At 34.3% G+C, this 16,094-nt stretch overlaps 1 protein-coding gene across 1 annotated transcript; it reads left to right on the top strand.

Moving 5' to 3' along the window:
- The first annotated feature begins 1,762 nt into the window (after window positions 1-1,762).
- On the top strand, window positions 1,763-14,680 carry LOC111490372 (GPI ethanolamine phosphate transferase 3). Its single transcript, XM_023138962.1, has 20 exons — window positions 1,763-2,104; window positions 2,210-2,244; window positions 4,771-4,892; window positions 5,248-5,337; window positions 5,480-5,599; window positions 5,767-5,850; window positions 6,044-6,121; window positions 6,445-6,570; window positions 6,653-6,742; window positions 8,335-8,370; window positions 8,521-8,576; window positions 9,425-9,572; window positions 10,762-11,197; window positions 11,314-11,405; window positions 11,497-12,046; window positions 12,543-12,675; window positions 12,823-12,864; window positions 13,513-13,678; window positions 13,784-13,867; window positions 14,331-14,680. The coding sequence occupies exons 1-20, from the start codon at window positions 1,830-1,832 to the stop codon at window positions 14,442-14,444; spliced, it is 2,877 nt and encodes a 958-aa protein (XP_022994730.1). The 5' UTR covers window positions 1,763-1,829; the 3' UTR covers window positions 14,445-14,680.
- The last annotated feature ends 1,414 nt before the right edge of the window (window positions 14,681-16,094 follow it).

Genomic DNA, 16,094 nt, shown 5'->3' with positions numbered 1-16,094 from the left:
CAGCTTTGTGGCTTGGTCGGACCTTAGATGAGGTTTGTTTTCGCCAATCGAACATCGCTTGTGCGGAATCTAAGCTTGTTCGACCACACACAGCCCCTAAGCCCCATATATATTTTTCACCTCTACTTTGTAGCTTCGTGGGACCTTAGGCACGGTTCGTCCTCACCAATCAAACATCGCTTGTACAGAATCCAAGCTTGTTCGACCACACACGCCGCCTGCGCGTGCATGTTCAATCATTTGCGACACATCCGACTTGTCTCTACACTAGGCCAAGTTATTTAGCTCAACTTTGCCTCTAGGTCTCTCAATGCACCATCGCGTCTCCTCTTATTATCTCGATCTCCAACAACATGACCCATATGTTTTGACGTCATCCCGAGTCTTAAGGTGTCGTCGGCCATCGCAACTCGCTCGATCATGTCATCGAGAACGAGTCCGCGTGTCACTCATCTCATCGAGACTTCTCAAACATCCATCCATCCATCCAAGTTTTATCGAGACATTGTCCCTCCCGTACTTGTGCCATGTCATTTACGAAACATTTTCTTTAGGCTTAGCACCTATGACTTAAATTCTTAGATGAATGCGAAAACTAATGGGCCACCAAACTTTTGTGGTAACTCATAGGTACGAACCAAAAAGCTTGAAAAGCAATGGGGAAGCGAACGTGTCCTTTTTTCCTTAATCTTCCAAAAGTAGGGACCAGGAATTTTAGGAAGCGTGAAAGGCAACTTTTTATTTTTTATTTTTTATTTTTTATTTTTCTTAATAATAATTGTCCGTAAAATTGTACCGTGCCTTTCATGTGCAGGTTAAAAAAAATAAAAATAAATTATGTTATTTATTATTATTTCCCATAAATTATTATTATTATTATTATTATTTGTAGAAATGGATGAAATGATTAATAATTGGGATTTGGAAAAATAAATCAAATTAAATCAAATAATAATAATAAAAAATTGGGTAAATGTATATTTTTCAGCTAAAAAAACAAATTTGGAAATATTTCTATTTAGTCGAAATTGTTAATATAAAATTATTTCAAGCAGTTTTAATAAAGGTGATTTAATTTTAAAATTATTAGGGTTGAATTATGGAAAATAAATGCGCCATTTATTGATCCAGAAAATAAATTTTAATTATTTTAATTTATTTTACCGTCATAGTATTAAAATATCTCTTATTCGGATGTAATATCGGTTGATTCATAATATCCATTTTTAATAGAGTGACAAAATATAATAAATAGAATAAGTTAGTTTTTGACCATTTTATTAAGATATAATTTTGAGAAAGTTATAATTTAATTTATATGGTTTTAAATATCAAAATTAATTTTATTAAATTATTTATGTGGTTTTGTAACTAACTCAAACTCACGCTCATTATTGGTAGATATTGTCTGTTTTAATTTGTTATGTATTGCTACTAATTTCACGATTTTAAAATACATTTATTAGGGAGAAGTTTTTACATCTTTGTAAGGAATGCTTCATTAAAAAAATTTAAAATTTTAAAATCATGAGGAATAAATTCTATGTTATATATAAATCAAAGTATTTCATATAGTCAATAAATATCATAATTCAATGGAATTTGATTATTTATTTTTATTTTACCTAGAAAAGGAAATCGTAATTTATTGGGCCTGGGCCGGGGAAGGTGTCACCAGAATGGACCGGAGCTAACTATTGGGCCTGCCTCACTTTGACTAAGTTCGACTTTGTTTCTTTCTCCTCCGTTCGTCTCTCGCGGCTTCGTTCTTCATCGTTTTGGTTTTGAAAACTGGAGGGTGTTTTGAATCTCTAGTTCGTGAGAAAAGAATGAGGAAATGGAATCTGTTATGGCCGTTTTGGGCCATAACGATTGTTCATGGTGTTGCGATTCTGATATTCGTTAAAGGATTTCTTCTTACTCGTACTGAGCTTCCTTTTTACAGTCGCTGCTCCGATGTTTCTCAATCTCCCTGTTTCACTTCCGATTCACTTTCTGACAGCAATCCTTCGGTTCCTCCGTCCTCCGATGCTGCGAATTCCAGCCGGTGCTGGACCAAGCCCGCTGTTAACCGCATCCTCATCATTGTTTTTGACGCTCTACGGTTTTCTTCATTTCCCTTTTGTTTCTCATCATTTGTTATTCGCTGACTACGATTTGATTCTTTAATCTTCCTTTTTGTTTTCTTTTATATCAATTTGTATATCAGGTTTGATTTTGTTGCTCCCAGTACATTCTTTGAAGGTCAGTTCACTTCACTTGCTTTGCTAGTATAGAATGTAACCAAATCTCAAGATTGTACTCACACAACCACGAACCGAAATTAAACAAAGAACCGAAATTAAACAAAGAGACAAAGATTTATGTGGTTCGGAGTGAAGAAATTCTCCTACATCCACGTATGGTAGCCAATCACTACCCAAAGTGTCTACAAGTGTATCTCTAACCTACGGTCTCTCTTACATAAATTCCTCCCCATTGCCTTTAGGCAAATACAAAATGGCAATGATTCTACCTCTCAAAACAAAACCATGCTAGACCGACCTCTATATAGACATAACTATATTAATGTTAGACCTGAATCTCTTGATTCATTATCTGGAAAATGAACTTTATGAACCAAATAAATGTCAATACATTCATAGGCTTAGATTCATGTATCTGGGAAATGAACTTTATGAACCAAATAAATGAGAGATGAACCAAATAAATGTCAATACATCCATAGGAGATGCATGAGCCTATTCTTCATGACAATTTATAACAACCTCTACCTTGTCTGTCAGAAAATACGCAGTTGTCACCCAATCAACTGACTACTTCTTCCATCTAACATTGATTAGATCCAAGCAATGCCAAAACTTTTCACGAGCAATCACCTTTATCAACATATTCACAGGATTATCAGCTGTTCCTATTTTCAATAAACGAATTTCTCCTCCATTGATAATTTCTTGGAGAAAATGAAATCGGATATCAATATGCTTGGTACAAGCATGATGGACTTGGTTCTTCAACGAGCAAATAGCACTATGACTATCACAAAACATCTTTACGTGTTTTTGAGCAATACCAAAGTCATTAACTAAACCATGCATCCAAATAGCTTCATTAAAAGCTTCAGTGACTGTCATATACTTTACTTCGGTGGTAGACAATACATCAGTAGACTGCAATGTTGAATGCCAACAAGCAGGTCCACCACGCTTATCATCAATTTACGAAGATAAGTTTCTCATTGCAAGCTTGCTTATTTGTTCTTGGAAATCATATTTCCAACATTTGTGATAATATCCATCCATTCGAATTTTGTTGGCTTTGGTTGCTCAATTTAATCTTCGGCTTGCACAACTTGATTTTAAAATTACTTTCTTACATAGAGATTTGGGAGAAGAAATATATATGACACCACTATTTGGTTTTTGAGTAGCTGGGCAATAACATTTGGGATGTAGATTGAATAAATCTTTGTAGAAACAATCTCCTCATCAATTGTATATGAAGTTTGATCACTTCATGGTGGAGCATAAGTACACTAATAGTCAATTTGATCATTATGTGTATTCTCGGTTCTTTGATGATGACTTGTTTATCTACTTGGTCTTGTATGTTGATGATATGTCGATTGCTTCCAAGGGACAAGTGGAGATTGATAAGTGCTGATCCACTATTGGTTATTCGTTCACTATGACTGGTGGACCTGTTTGTTAGTGTTTAACATTGCAGTCTAATAATGTATTGTCTACTACTGAAGTAGAGTATATGACGGTCATTGAAGCTTTTAAAAAAGCTATTTGGATGAATGGTTTAGTTAATGACTTGTGTATTGCTAAAAAACACACAAATGTGTTTTATGATAGCTAGAGTGCTATTTGTTTGTTGAAGAATCAAGTCCATCATGCTCGTACCAAGCATATTGATGTCCGATTTCATTTTGTTCAAGAAATTATCAATGAAGGGGACATTCGTTTATTGAAAATTGGAATGGCTGATAATCCTACGGATATGTTGACAAAGATGATTGCTCGTGAAAAGTTTTGACATTGCTTGGATCTAATCAATGTTAGACGGAAGAAATAGCTTGTTGACTTGGTGGCAGCCAATCTGATTATCTGCTCAGGGATCTTCTGACAAGGTGGAGATTGTTGTAAGTTGTCATTAAGAATAGGTTCATGCATCTCCTATGCATGTATTGACATCTATTTGGTTCATAACTCTCATTTATTTGGTTCATAACCCTTTTTGTTCATCTTCCATCTTGTACCTGAATCATCTTGATTCATGTATAACAATAATATTGTTATGCCTATATAAATGTTTGTCTAGCATTGTTTTGAGATGTGAGGTCATAGTCATTTTATATTTGCCTAGAGGAAATTGGGGGGAACTTTGTAAAAGAGACTTTGTAGTGTGAGAGTGTAAGAGATACACTTGTAAACATTTTAGTTATAGTTATTGGCTACCACCTATGGATGTAGAGGAATTTCTTCTCTACGATCCATGTAAATCTTTGTCTCTTTGTTTAATTTCTGTTTGTGGGTGTGCGAGTACAATCGATCTTACTTCCGCTTCCGTTACAACACCATAGTGTTTTAATATACGTTGTTTTTCAAGTTTGTATTTCGTATTTAAAATTATGTGATACCAGTGACGGGTGGGCTACTTCTAAATTGTTATTCATTAACTCCTGCTATAAGTGATGAGGTTTTGTTAACACTTTTGATCCGTGATGTTGAAATTAAGACTGATCGCTCGTGTACATTGTCGTAGAATCGAAACCATGGATGGATAAGTTACGAGTACTGCACAAGATGGCATTAGAACGGGGTTCGTCTGCCAAGATTTTCAAAGCTATTGCTGATCCACCCACGACGAGTTTGCAGCGATTGAAGGTAATGTATTTTTGGTTATTTCAAATGTGATGTTTATCATGCTATATCTCAACTTCAGAGAGTTTAACTTTTAGCTTTTCATAATGATCTTCGTACGTCTGGTGGCAACTCCTTAGTAGTTGAACATGACTTATTGTTCAAGAATGCATACATTTGGCTTCCTACTTGGCCCATACTGTTTATACTTCTAAACATACTGAAAATTTAACCTTCTCCGTCTTGTTGGCTGGCTTAGCAATAAGTCAAAGTTGCAGCTATTTCTCTCTGTTTTCTTTTCTCCCTTCTTTTGTGGGATGGGGTTATCAAATCGTAGTTCAGAAGTTGTCTGATTCTGATTTTGTTGAACTTTTTTCAGGGCATTACGACTGGAGGACTTCCAACATTTATTGATGTTGGAAACAGCTTTGGAGCTCCAGCAATTATTGAAGACAACTTGATTCATCAGGTTGATTCTTTCATCTCTGTTAACGCACCTGCCTATTGCTTGTACAGATGCTGATTAACCACTATCTCCATGTGCACCCGTGTTTATTATTTTAAACATCTAAAGTTTATTTGGTTACTTATCAACTTAAATCAATTTACAGCTTGTTCAGAATGGAAAACGTGTGGTGATGATGGGTGATGACACATGGATGCAATTGTTTCCTCATCATTTTAAAAAAGCATTTCCCTATCCCTCGTTTAATGTTAAAGATCTTCATACGGTATGCTTTGTGATGTCTTCTTTCTTACAGTGAATTTGTTTCATTTCAGGATAGACTTTCTCCCTTAGGTTTTCTTTTTCAATGGAAAACTTCGCTTTCATCAAGAATGTTGTCTATAGTTTCAAGGCATAATGAGCTGCTAAATCTTTTGAAGATTTTTGTTTTAGGTAGACAATGGATGCATTGAACATCTTCTTCCATCCTTGTATGAAGATGATTGGGATGTTCTTATCGCACATTTTCTTGGTGTGGTAATAACTTTCTTCCCCTTCTTGTCTGAAGTACATCGTTAATCTTGTTTTGGTTCTTTCTACTTTTCTTGCTTCCTTCACATCTATATCATGCCTTATTTGTGAAGATGGGAAACTTAACTCCTCCTAAGTTCCAACATTTGTTTCTTGGTGTATTATGTGAGAAACAATTAACTGAATGCATGTGATATAGGATCATGCTGGGCATATATTTGGTGTTGATTCAAGTCCAATGATTGAAAAGCTGGAGCAGTATAATTCTATTTTAGAGGTATGCTCTAGCAATATAACTTGATCTAGCGATACAGAAAGGAAGAGTCGTTTGTGGTCTTAAGTATTCATTATACACCCATTTCTGTGTTATTTATTCAAATTCTCAGGTATATTGAGGCATCTTGGGAGCTCAAATAAGTCTCTCAACAACGTTTCTGTTATCCTTTTATATTGCCTTGTGTTTTTTTTTTTTTTTTTTTTTTTTTTTTTTTTTTTTTTTTTTTTTTTTTTTTTTTTTTTTTTTTTTTTTTTTTTTTTTTTTTTTTTTTTTTTTTTTTGCCTTTCTTAGTTCAACCATAGCTAATCCATCGTTCTTCTCAGAAAGTAGTGGATGTGCTGGAAAGGCAATCTGAACCGGGTGGGTTACATGAAAATACTCTTCTTCTTGTGATGGGTGATCATGGACAAACTTTGAATGGCGATCACGGTGGAGGAAGTGCAGAAGAGGTATAATATACTTTACTAAGGGAGATTTTATTTGTGTTTGATCAGATTTTTCTGGAATGATTACAATGATGATACCTTGCAGGTTGAGACGTCTCTATTTGCTATGAGCTTTAAGAAGCCTCCAGCATCCATACCATCCGAATTTAGCACTTCTTCTTGTCAACTAGATTTGGTATTTTCTCTCTTTTAGCTCTACAGATATTAGTGGATGTAAATGTCTTTTCGGTCTTTTCTTTTAAAAATACACTCTTGGAGTCTTACGTTTGAGAATAAATCATTTTTCTCACTAACTTTCATCAGGAACATTTTCTAGGTTTCAGGAATGGTTCATAATCTTTGAAATCATTGTTTCGTATTGGCACTAACAAAAATTGGTGTGCATATTTTATGACCATTTTTTTTTCTATTAATATGTATAAATTACTTCTTTGACATAATCATGAATGAATCAAATAAGAATTACCAGTTAGACAAACAAATTTTTTATAGTAGTATCAACAGACATATAGACAAATTTGCATTTTTTCATTGAATCCCTACTAGATTTCTGTGACTATCATTAATGGTACAATGATACAATGAGTTGTTAGTTTCCTAATTGTAGTTGATTTCTGTTAACCGAATGACGAAGTGCCAAACTACCTTTGCAATATGTATCAAAATGCCTGACCATGATTTTAGTATTAATGTTATTTTTTTGTTCGTGTGTTGGGGGGAGGGTGGGGGTGCAGAGAATCTTTCATTAATAGTCAGAAAGCCTTGAAGTTGAGATGGCCACATTGATTAAACTTCTGGATGTTGAGAGCCGTGGTGAATAGGGAAGAACAAAAGGCTGGGCTTGGGTACTGACCCGTATACATCTAATTTTCATGCTGTCATACTCAGTTGGGAACAAATGCATGCTTTCCTATGAAAGAACTATCCCCTAGTCGACAATATTAGAAAGCTTTATGGCTTCAATGCAGCAGTTGGCTGTTAACCTTGGTTAACTATGAATGTTGTTGGGAGATTTGCAGATCGATTCAGACCTTTAGAGGAATGAGCAAGAATGACGAGTGCTTGGTTTTCAACATTACAAAATAATAGTAGATAGGTAAGTTTGGGGAGATTAGGGAGGTGCTTTTCAGCATAGATATTTGGTAGAATTAAGTATACCCAATCATGTGGTTTCTCTATGATATTCTTTCAAGATAGGTGGTTGGAGATTATATCTTTTGTGAGCTCCAGAGTAGAGCTATCATCAATTCTTCCATCAATGGAAGTTTAAATGGCATTTTCTTCATTAAATGAAAAGTCAACAACTTTTTGATTCATTGGTCTGTCTACTAACTTTAAGTTAATGAAGTCTGAAATGCTACCTAATACTAATAGAATTATGGTGTAGTTATGGTGTAATTATGAGTACCATTTTATCGGTACAAGAGGCTTTTGAGTGAGACAAAGCAATCCTAGAGATAACTTTTTTATTGATATACCAAATTGACAAAAGACTTTTCCCAAAATCAGCATATACCTACAGCTGTATTGTATGAGTCGAACTTTAGAAAAATGAGGATGATGTGCCCATTTCATGTATATGCTTGATTTAGATAATGATCTGCTGTGCTTGGCACAACCAAATCTTCTACTCTATCAACAATTTGATTTGCCTTCGCCAGAAAACCACTTGAGGGAATTGGAAGATGGCATGATTGTGGGAATTGAAGGGACCAAATTTGTGAGTACTAATTAATTGGTTTCCCTGTCCATCTTTTTATTTTTCAGGAAGGGAGGGAGATATGTACCAGCACCATCCAACAGGTTAGAATAGTGCTATCTATGACTTGTTAGGAAATCTTTTTCCACATTTTAAAGTTCTTTCAATATATATATATATATATATATATATATATATATATATATATTTCAAGTTATTGCATCTCTTGTTCTAATTTTAATTGCTCTCTGCAGCTTGATTTCCCAGTGACATTATCTGCATTGCTCGGACTTCCTTTTCCTTTTGGAAGGTGCAGTGTAAGCATCATGCCAATACCGTCCTTTGTATGTTTATACCTGCATTGTATTTGCTTTCTCATTTCATCACATTAGATTACTAATGAGGACCAGGCTTGACCCCATGGAGGAAAAAGTTGAAAAAAAAAAGAAGAAAAATCCTATTGGAAGAAAGTGCACTTTTAATGAATGATAACCTACCTGGACCCAATCCATTTGAGTTGGATTTTCTTTCGTGATGGTTGGGAGGATTTTTTGTAATGGCTGTCAATTTTATTTTTCTTGTCTTCTTTGGCAGTCTCATTCAGGTTTGTTCAAGTTCATCGTAATTTTTTCTTCCCTCCTATAGAGAGTATTGTAATCATGTAACTTGTTCTTTCGTATTATAATCAGTGTTCCTTTTCATTCTTTTCATTTATTAATGAAACTTGTTTTGTTTTTAAAAAAAAGTTGTTTATTTTTTGTACTTCTTAAAAGATCCTTGGAATATTAGTGTCTAGTTGGAATTTGGCAAAGAAATTACGAACCTTTTGTAGGAGCGTGAAGAGGTGGGGTTCATTCGGTAAATTGGGAGCATTGTAGTTAAATCTAACCCATCCTTCAAGCGTGTTATATTTAGACTAAGACTTAGAAATCCAGTTTGAATTCTTAAAACTAGAATTATCAGATGATAATGACTTCTTATATATCTTGGACATTGATCAATCCAAACTATCCTAAAAACATAGGAAAACATGTTAAACTAAATCTTAAGCAAATAAAATTTGAAATTAAATAAATTTGACTCGTAGATGTAACCTACGCTCCCAATTCTTGGGCGAACATACCAGGAATTCACGAATTTGCGTTGCTATCTTTTCAGCATTGGGCGTGTAAATCCTGAATTATATGCTCTAGGTGCTGGTACATGGAAGTTGGAAGGTATGAAGGTTGGAAACTACATAAATAGCAGAGAACAGGAAGAATGGATGCAGAATTACGTCAATGTACTTTGTATCAACTCCTGGCAGGTAATGATAAGCAGCTCTCATGTTTGCTTTGATGGCAATGCCATTCAAATATTATTTTTTGTTATGCTCATTATTATAATACATAGAACACAGTTATCATACTTATAAATCCTAAAGAATTTCATAAATTTGATAACATGTACCATTTTTACCTCAAGAGCATACATCCACCACATATAATATGATCTACAATCTTTCACCTGCTTGCCTTCCTAGAAAATCTGGAAAGCGCTTGGATATGACATCCAGAAAATGCAAAGCATTTGTCCACTTTCTATTCTTCCCAGGGTATTACTTTTCCATTATAATGTACACCATTGTCAGATTTGATAATCATTGCTGTACTCATTCCTCGACCTCTTTCTAATAGAAAATTACTTCAAGTCAAGTCAGCGGGAGAAACCTATACCCACCTAGACATGGTTCTCCCAAGTGTGTCTTGATTCCTTCTGAATATCTACTATCTACAAACTTCTTCCAGGGGTCATTGTTTCATTTCAAACTTCCCAGAGTTCAATAAACGCCGTGTTGATCCATAGGATATTTGAGTTGTCCTTGTATAGCTGTACAAAATCTTTCATTTGTCTTGTAAGTGCCATTCCTTTCTTCTAAAAACTTATTCAAAATCAAATCTCATTCCCTCCTTCCCCTACCAAATCGTACTTGGTATGATTGCACCAAATTCTATGATCACATCATTTCAATTCCCAAACGTTGTCCAGTGATGGTTTTGATTGGGTTAACAAACATTGAAGGGCTCATTGTTTATAACATACATATGAAGCGCAGTTTTTGATAGACCACCTAGGTTTGGTTCTATTAGCATACAAGAACCGTATGAAGATTGTTTTTGCTTTAGCTTTAGTCAGTTCTCTTAACCAAGCCCATTGCCTATCACTGGCTCTTCTCCTTTTGCTTGGTGGTAGAGCAATAGTTTCCTCAATCTGGCCATTCATTTGAACGATGATATTGATAAGGTTTTAGCTGTAGCTTGCAGACTTTAAATAGTACAGTAGGGTGAAGTTAGACATGGAAAAACTTTTCCTTCAACACAGGATATTGAAAATTGTTCTCTTTTAACTTTCAAGGATACTGTAATTTTAGTCGATAATGCTGCTATGTAGGAGATGATTCTCTTTCATTTTTCTTCATATTCAATCTGATGGCACCAGCATTCTTTGTCTTGTAGGTGAAAAGGTATATTGATAATTATACTGCTTCATCAGTCATTGGATTTTCTGATGAAGATTTGCTTCACACTGGTAGTTTGTATGCTGATGCAATGGAAAATTGGTCTTACATTTCAAAAGACTTATTATCTAATAATGACGGAATCGACGTTATACCTTCTCTTAAGAGGCAAATTGACGCATACTCTAATTTCCTAGCGAGTATTGCTGAGCTAGCACGCTCTAAATGGACAGAATTTAATTTAAAATTGATGACTCTTGGTTTCGGCATTATGGTAGCATCACTTTTTATCCATTTCCTTGCTATAAAGAGGGTTGGCAAACAATGCAGCAGTTCTTTTGCAACTGAAGATTGTGGAACAACTTTAGAGTTAATGCTTTCTTGCTTCATGGTGGCCATGCGTGCATGCAGCTTTCTCTCAAATAGCTTCATTTGTAAGTTGGAAATCTCTCAAGATCTAAATTTATTGGTATATAACATACGGTCACTCACCACCCTCCCCCCCCCCCCCCCCCCCCCCCCCCCACACACCAAATTTCCTTGAGATCAGTGGAAGAAGGAAAAGTGACAAGTTTTCTTTTGGCTACTACCGGCATTTTCATGCTACGATATTCAATCACAAAGCAGAAACATTTTCTAAACGTAAGTATCTATATCTTACGTTGACAGAAATTTTTCTTTGAATACATTGTTGAAAATATCAGTGTTCACTGCCTATAGATTTCTATTGCAGGTCTTCATTTTCCTTCTTTTGATGATCTACTGTAGATTTACAATTGAAGTTGGTCTATTGAAGCAGGCCGATACTTCTGCATTCTTGAAAGCTTATCCTTCATGGGTGCTTGAAATTGCATCCCTACTGCCTGGTTGGACTTACATAGCCAAATCGGTGCCAATTATTGCACTCATATTATTGGCACAGTTGCTTCTTAAAAACATTACTAGCAGCCATTCAAAGGGAGTATGGAAGTTCGTTATGTATGGAACCATTTTGTGTTATATCCTTATTGGATTCCATTGGGCTCTAGAAAATGATATGTTGCATTTTGCTCCTGCTATTGAGGGCATTGGAAAAAATTGCATTCCTAGAATAATCTATGCTACTGGACTTGGACAACTGTCATTACTACTATTTGGGCAGCTATTTGGCGAAGACAAACTTTTAGACTGCAGAATAACTTTATTAACCAAAACAGCCGCCATGTTAGCGGCATGCAGTCCAACAATTATTATTCTAGCGGGAAAACAAGGTTCCTTGGTCGCTTTGGCATCTCTTATTGGAGGTGAAATTTTATTGGGGCTTCACTATATAATAAATTGCATTATTTTTTACCCATATCTTCCTACATGTGCTGCTGCCTACTGCACATTTTCCCTTGTTAGTCTCTATCTGTGTCTGTGGCCTTTGCTTACGATTTTTTTTCGCCAGTTAGGCCTCCTTTGACTGACTTGGAGCCCTTTTCTTGGTTGTTTTCACTTTGAATATATGCTGCTGTTTCAAATGATTTATTCATGCTTTTTTAGAATAGGAGAGTGATTAATCAAATTTTCTTAAACTGTTTTACAAATTGGTCCGTGTTTAAGCTTTCATAAAAAGAAACAAGATTACGTATCAATCTGTACCATTCTGAAGCATAATATTGTTAGTTGCCTTTGCTGTAGCTTATGAGCTATCTTCTCACATTTAAAGATTGGGCTCTGTTTTTGGTCGCTAATTTTATTTCATTTATAGTTCTCTCCATCTATTTCCCGTTCTTGATTTTATGTTCATCCTGGTAGGATATTGCATAATAGGCATGGACAATCTAAAACGCGGAGAGGATGGAAATGGTAGAATTTTGACAGTTGACTGTCTTCCTGTAACGCAGTGGAGCTTGTTTGCTATCTGTCTCTTTTTTAGCTCTGGCCACTGGTACTTAATTGTTCCTCTAATTTGAATAAACTTTTTTGCTGATGCCTTCTTGTTCTACTTCAGATGCTAAACGTTTGTTTTCTATTCAACGACTAATTATTTCTTATATGTTATTACCGTCTGCTTACCAATGGGATATTCCTTCAGGTGTGCTTTTGATGGCCTTCGCTATGGTGCTGCATTTATTGGGTATGTCCTTTGTTGTGTCGGCACATTATACGAATTGCTCAAAACTCAAATGTTTTTAATTATTTCTGGTTTGGTGTGTTGTGAGATGTACGCATGTGAAAATTAAGTTTATGTTTATACAGACGATCATTTTAGAAAACTAACTCAGTCCCTTATTTATTTATTTCATAGTAATAAGGCTCAATGGGATTCTTTCATCGTACTTCCCTCATTCTTTAGTTTGAAACTTTGAATTACCAATTCACTCGTGTTAGTGTGAGATCCCACATTAGTTTGGGAGGAGAACGAAACATTTTTTATAAGAGTGTGAACACCTCTCCCTAGCAGACGCATTTTAGAAACTTTGAAGGTAAGCCCAAAAGGGAAAGTCCAAAGAGGACAATATCTGCTAGCGGAGCATTCTTTATAAGAGTGTGGACACCTCTCCCTAGCAGACGCATTTTAAAAACCTTGAGAGGAAGTCCGAAAGGGAAAGTCTAAAGAGGACAATATCTGCTTTTGGTGGTCCCGGGCAATTACAGTTATAATTTGCTGCTTCTAGTTTTTGGTTGATGAGATTTTGTCCTCGTTAAAAAATAATGTCAATTGTCAACATTTACATAATCGAAGATATTTTAAATTCCTTGACACTTGAATCCCTAATCCCAGGTTCGATGAGTTTGTTCTCATTCGACAAGCAATCCTTCTCACGATCGATACGTTTGGCTTCTCAGTCATCCTTCCAATTTTCGGACTTCCTTTCATTGTTGCAAAGAAATATTCATCTAGTCAGGCTGCAAAAGGGGAAAACACTCTCTTCATGCGCTTATCTCAAGTAAGTTCTTCATTTATTTATTGATCTTTCAAAGTTGAAGGTAAGAAACTCTGTTTTTGCAGCATGGTTTAAATTTTCACTTTCATTTTCCCTGGGATCACTTAGGCTTACTTGATGTATGGGCTCATAATGGCGGTTCCAGTTACAGCTTCTATATTGTGCGTCATAATTCAAAGGCGGCATTTGATGGTAATTCCCTTACTTCATTTACTCTAAAGGATGAATTAACTTTAAATATGGTTTTAAAAAAATGAAAGATAAAATAATATAAATGTTTCAAAATTACTATAGTGATAAAAATCTATTAGAATGTTAAATAGAAAATAGATGTGACAGTAGCCTAAAACGATATGATGCCTATTAGAATGTTTACTTGGATGAAGTCTGAAAGAGCCATATTTAGATACTTATTTTTGGGTAGTTTTGAACACGGGAGTAATATTGCAACTTTTGAAAGTATAACTATATGTTTTAAACAAATGAGAGGAATATTTTTATAATTTAGCGTTTTTACTACTAAAGCATATGAATTTTTTACAAGATTTAGTTACATAGTTAAAACTAATTTTGTTGGAGTGGTTTTTATAAGAACATAATTAGTGATTTTCTTGATATTATGATAAAATAACAGAGAGAATAAGAATGTTTGCAGGTATGGGGACTGTTTGCACCGAAATTTGTGTTTGATGTGGTAGCTCTGATTCTAACAGACGTCTCTATTTGTTTAGCCACATTGTATTATGTGCCACATCCTGAATCATGCTAGGTATGGTCGCCTTTCTTCTTTGTTTCAATTTTAGAGATTTTTGTATGTCTTCATGAACCTTTATTTTCTTTATAAAATTAAATGGCTTGTGTAGCAAGAAAACATTAAAAGAAGAAGAAAAAAAAAAGGTAAGAATTATGGCAATTTATCCGGTTTCTTATTGACGTTTTGGATGCGTAGAAATGTTAATATGAAATCCCACATCGATTAGAGTGGAATGAGTGTCAGCGAGGATACTTGACCTTGAAGGAGGGTGAATTGTGATATCTCACATCGGGTTGGAGAGGGAAACAAAGTATTTTTTTATAAGCATGTGAAAACTTCTCTCTAGTAGACGTGTTTTAAAATCTGGAGGGGAAGTTCGGAAGGAAAAATCTAATCTGCTAGCAGTGAGTTTAAGTTATTACGATTAGTCGTGTTTGGTTATAGTGCTTCAATGAGGCTATAATTTAAATTAAAATGTTTTTGCTTTATCATATTCAAAAGGGATTAAAAATATTTATCATATCAATTAAATACTTGATTATTACTAATTAGTTTGTAAACATGTGTTATATTATAAATTTTATGTATTTATTATTTTTTTAATATTGTATTATTTATGAAGCATCATTTTATACATCTTTTAGTTTCTACAAAAAAAAAAAAAAAATAAATAAATAAATAAATAAAATAAATAAATAACTGAGTTTATGAGATGAAAAATTATCTTTATCAAAGTTTTATATTTTTTTAATGTAATTTTACATTTGAATGTTTCATATTTTAATTTGGATACAATAAATACATGTTTCTAGAATTTTTTCTTTTTGCCTCAATACAATTTAAAAATTAAATTTAAGAAATAGTTATATCCAATTTAAATTGCATACCAAATGATAAAAAAAATATTGTTCAAATTATCGAAATTGGGCGGTGAATATAAAAAGTTAAATAAAAATTTAGAGTTCAATATCTGTGTATATGCATCCTACAAATTGTAATAACAATTCTTTACTAATTAGTTTAATTATATATATTTTTCGTCTCTATAGCGGTAACTCTCTTGTTATGTATCTCGTGCTTTCTCACTTAAATCACTTTCTACGATAGCATGAAAAGTTATATATTTGAAAATTGACGAGGGTAAGTAGCCAACAGGGGTGGCTTAAGTCGTACAAAGTTAAATGCCCAATAAATAAAAGAGCAAAAAAAACACTAAAAAAAATAGGAATATTCATATTTACCATCCTAGTTAATTTATTCAAAATATATCTAAAATTTATACTTAATCGATGAGATCTATTATTTTATTTTTTATTTTGAATATTATGACCAACCGTACTAACTCTAAAATATTTGGCTTTATTCATATGAAACCTGGAATTAATGTCTACACGAGACTAAATTATAAACATACTCACATAGAATTAATGGCATCAACCACAGCCTATGACGCAGGTTTGTAAAGAGTCGATAAATAGAGAGACGTCAATCAATTAAGTGGGGAGAGCATGTTACGGTCATGCTTGCCTAAAACACGACAAATGCCCTGATCTTATTTGTTCGATTCAGTTGATAGGAACGTCAACCAATTGAGTGGGGGGAGGGAGGGATGTCACGGTCATGCATGTCCAAAGTGTGTTGTCAATGACTATATGACAGATATCT

This window comes from Cucurbita maxima, unplaced genomic scaffold, assembly GCF_002738345.1.
Source record: "Cucurbita maxima cultivar Rimu unplaced genomic scaffold, Cmax_1.0 Cma_Scf00015, whole genome shotgun sequence".
Lineage (NCBI taxonomy): Eukaryota > Viridiplantae > Streptophyta > Magnoliopsida > Cucurbitales > Cucurbitaceae > Cucurbita > Cucurbita maxima.
This window is presented reverse-complemented; position numbering and strand designations above follow the sequence as displayed.

Coding starts and splice junctions, on each gene's coding strand:
- LOC111490372 (XM_023138962.1), top strand. CDS start 1,830: ATGAGGAAATGGAATCTGTTATGGCCGTTTTGGGCCATAACGATTGTT. Junction 8,577..9,424: donor CTTCCTTTTCCTTTTGGAAG/GTGCAGTGTAAG, acceptor CTATCTTTTCAG/CATTGGGCGTGTAAATCCTG. Junction 11,198..11,313: donor TCTCTCAAATAGCTTCATTT/GTAAGTTGGAAA, acceptor CCTTGAGATCAG/TGGAAGAAGGAAAAGTGACA.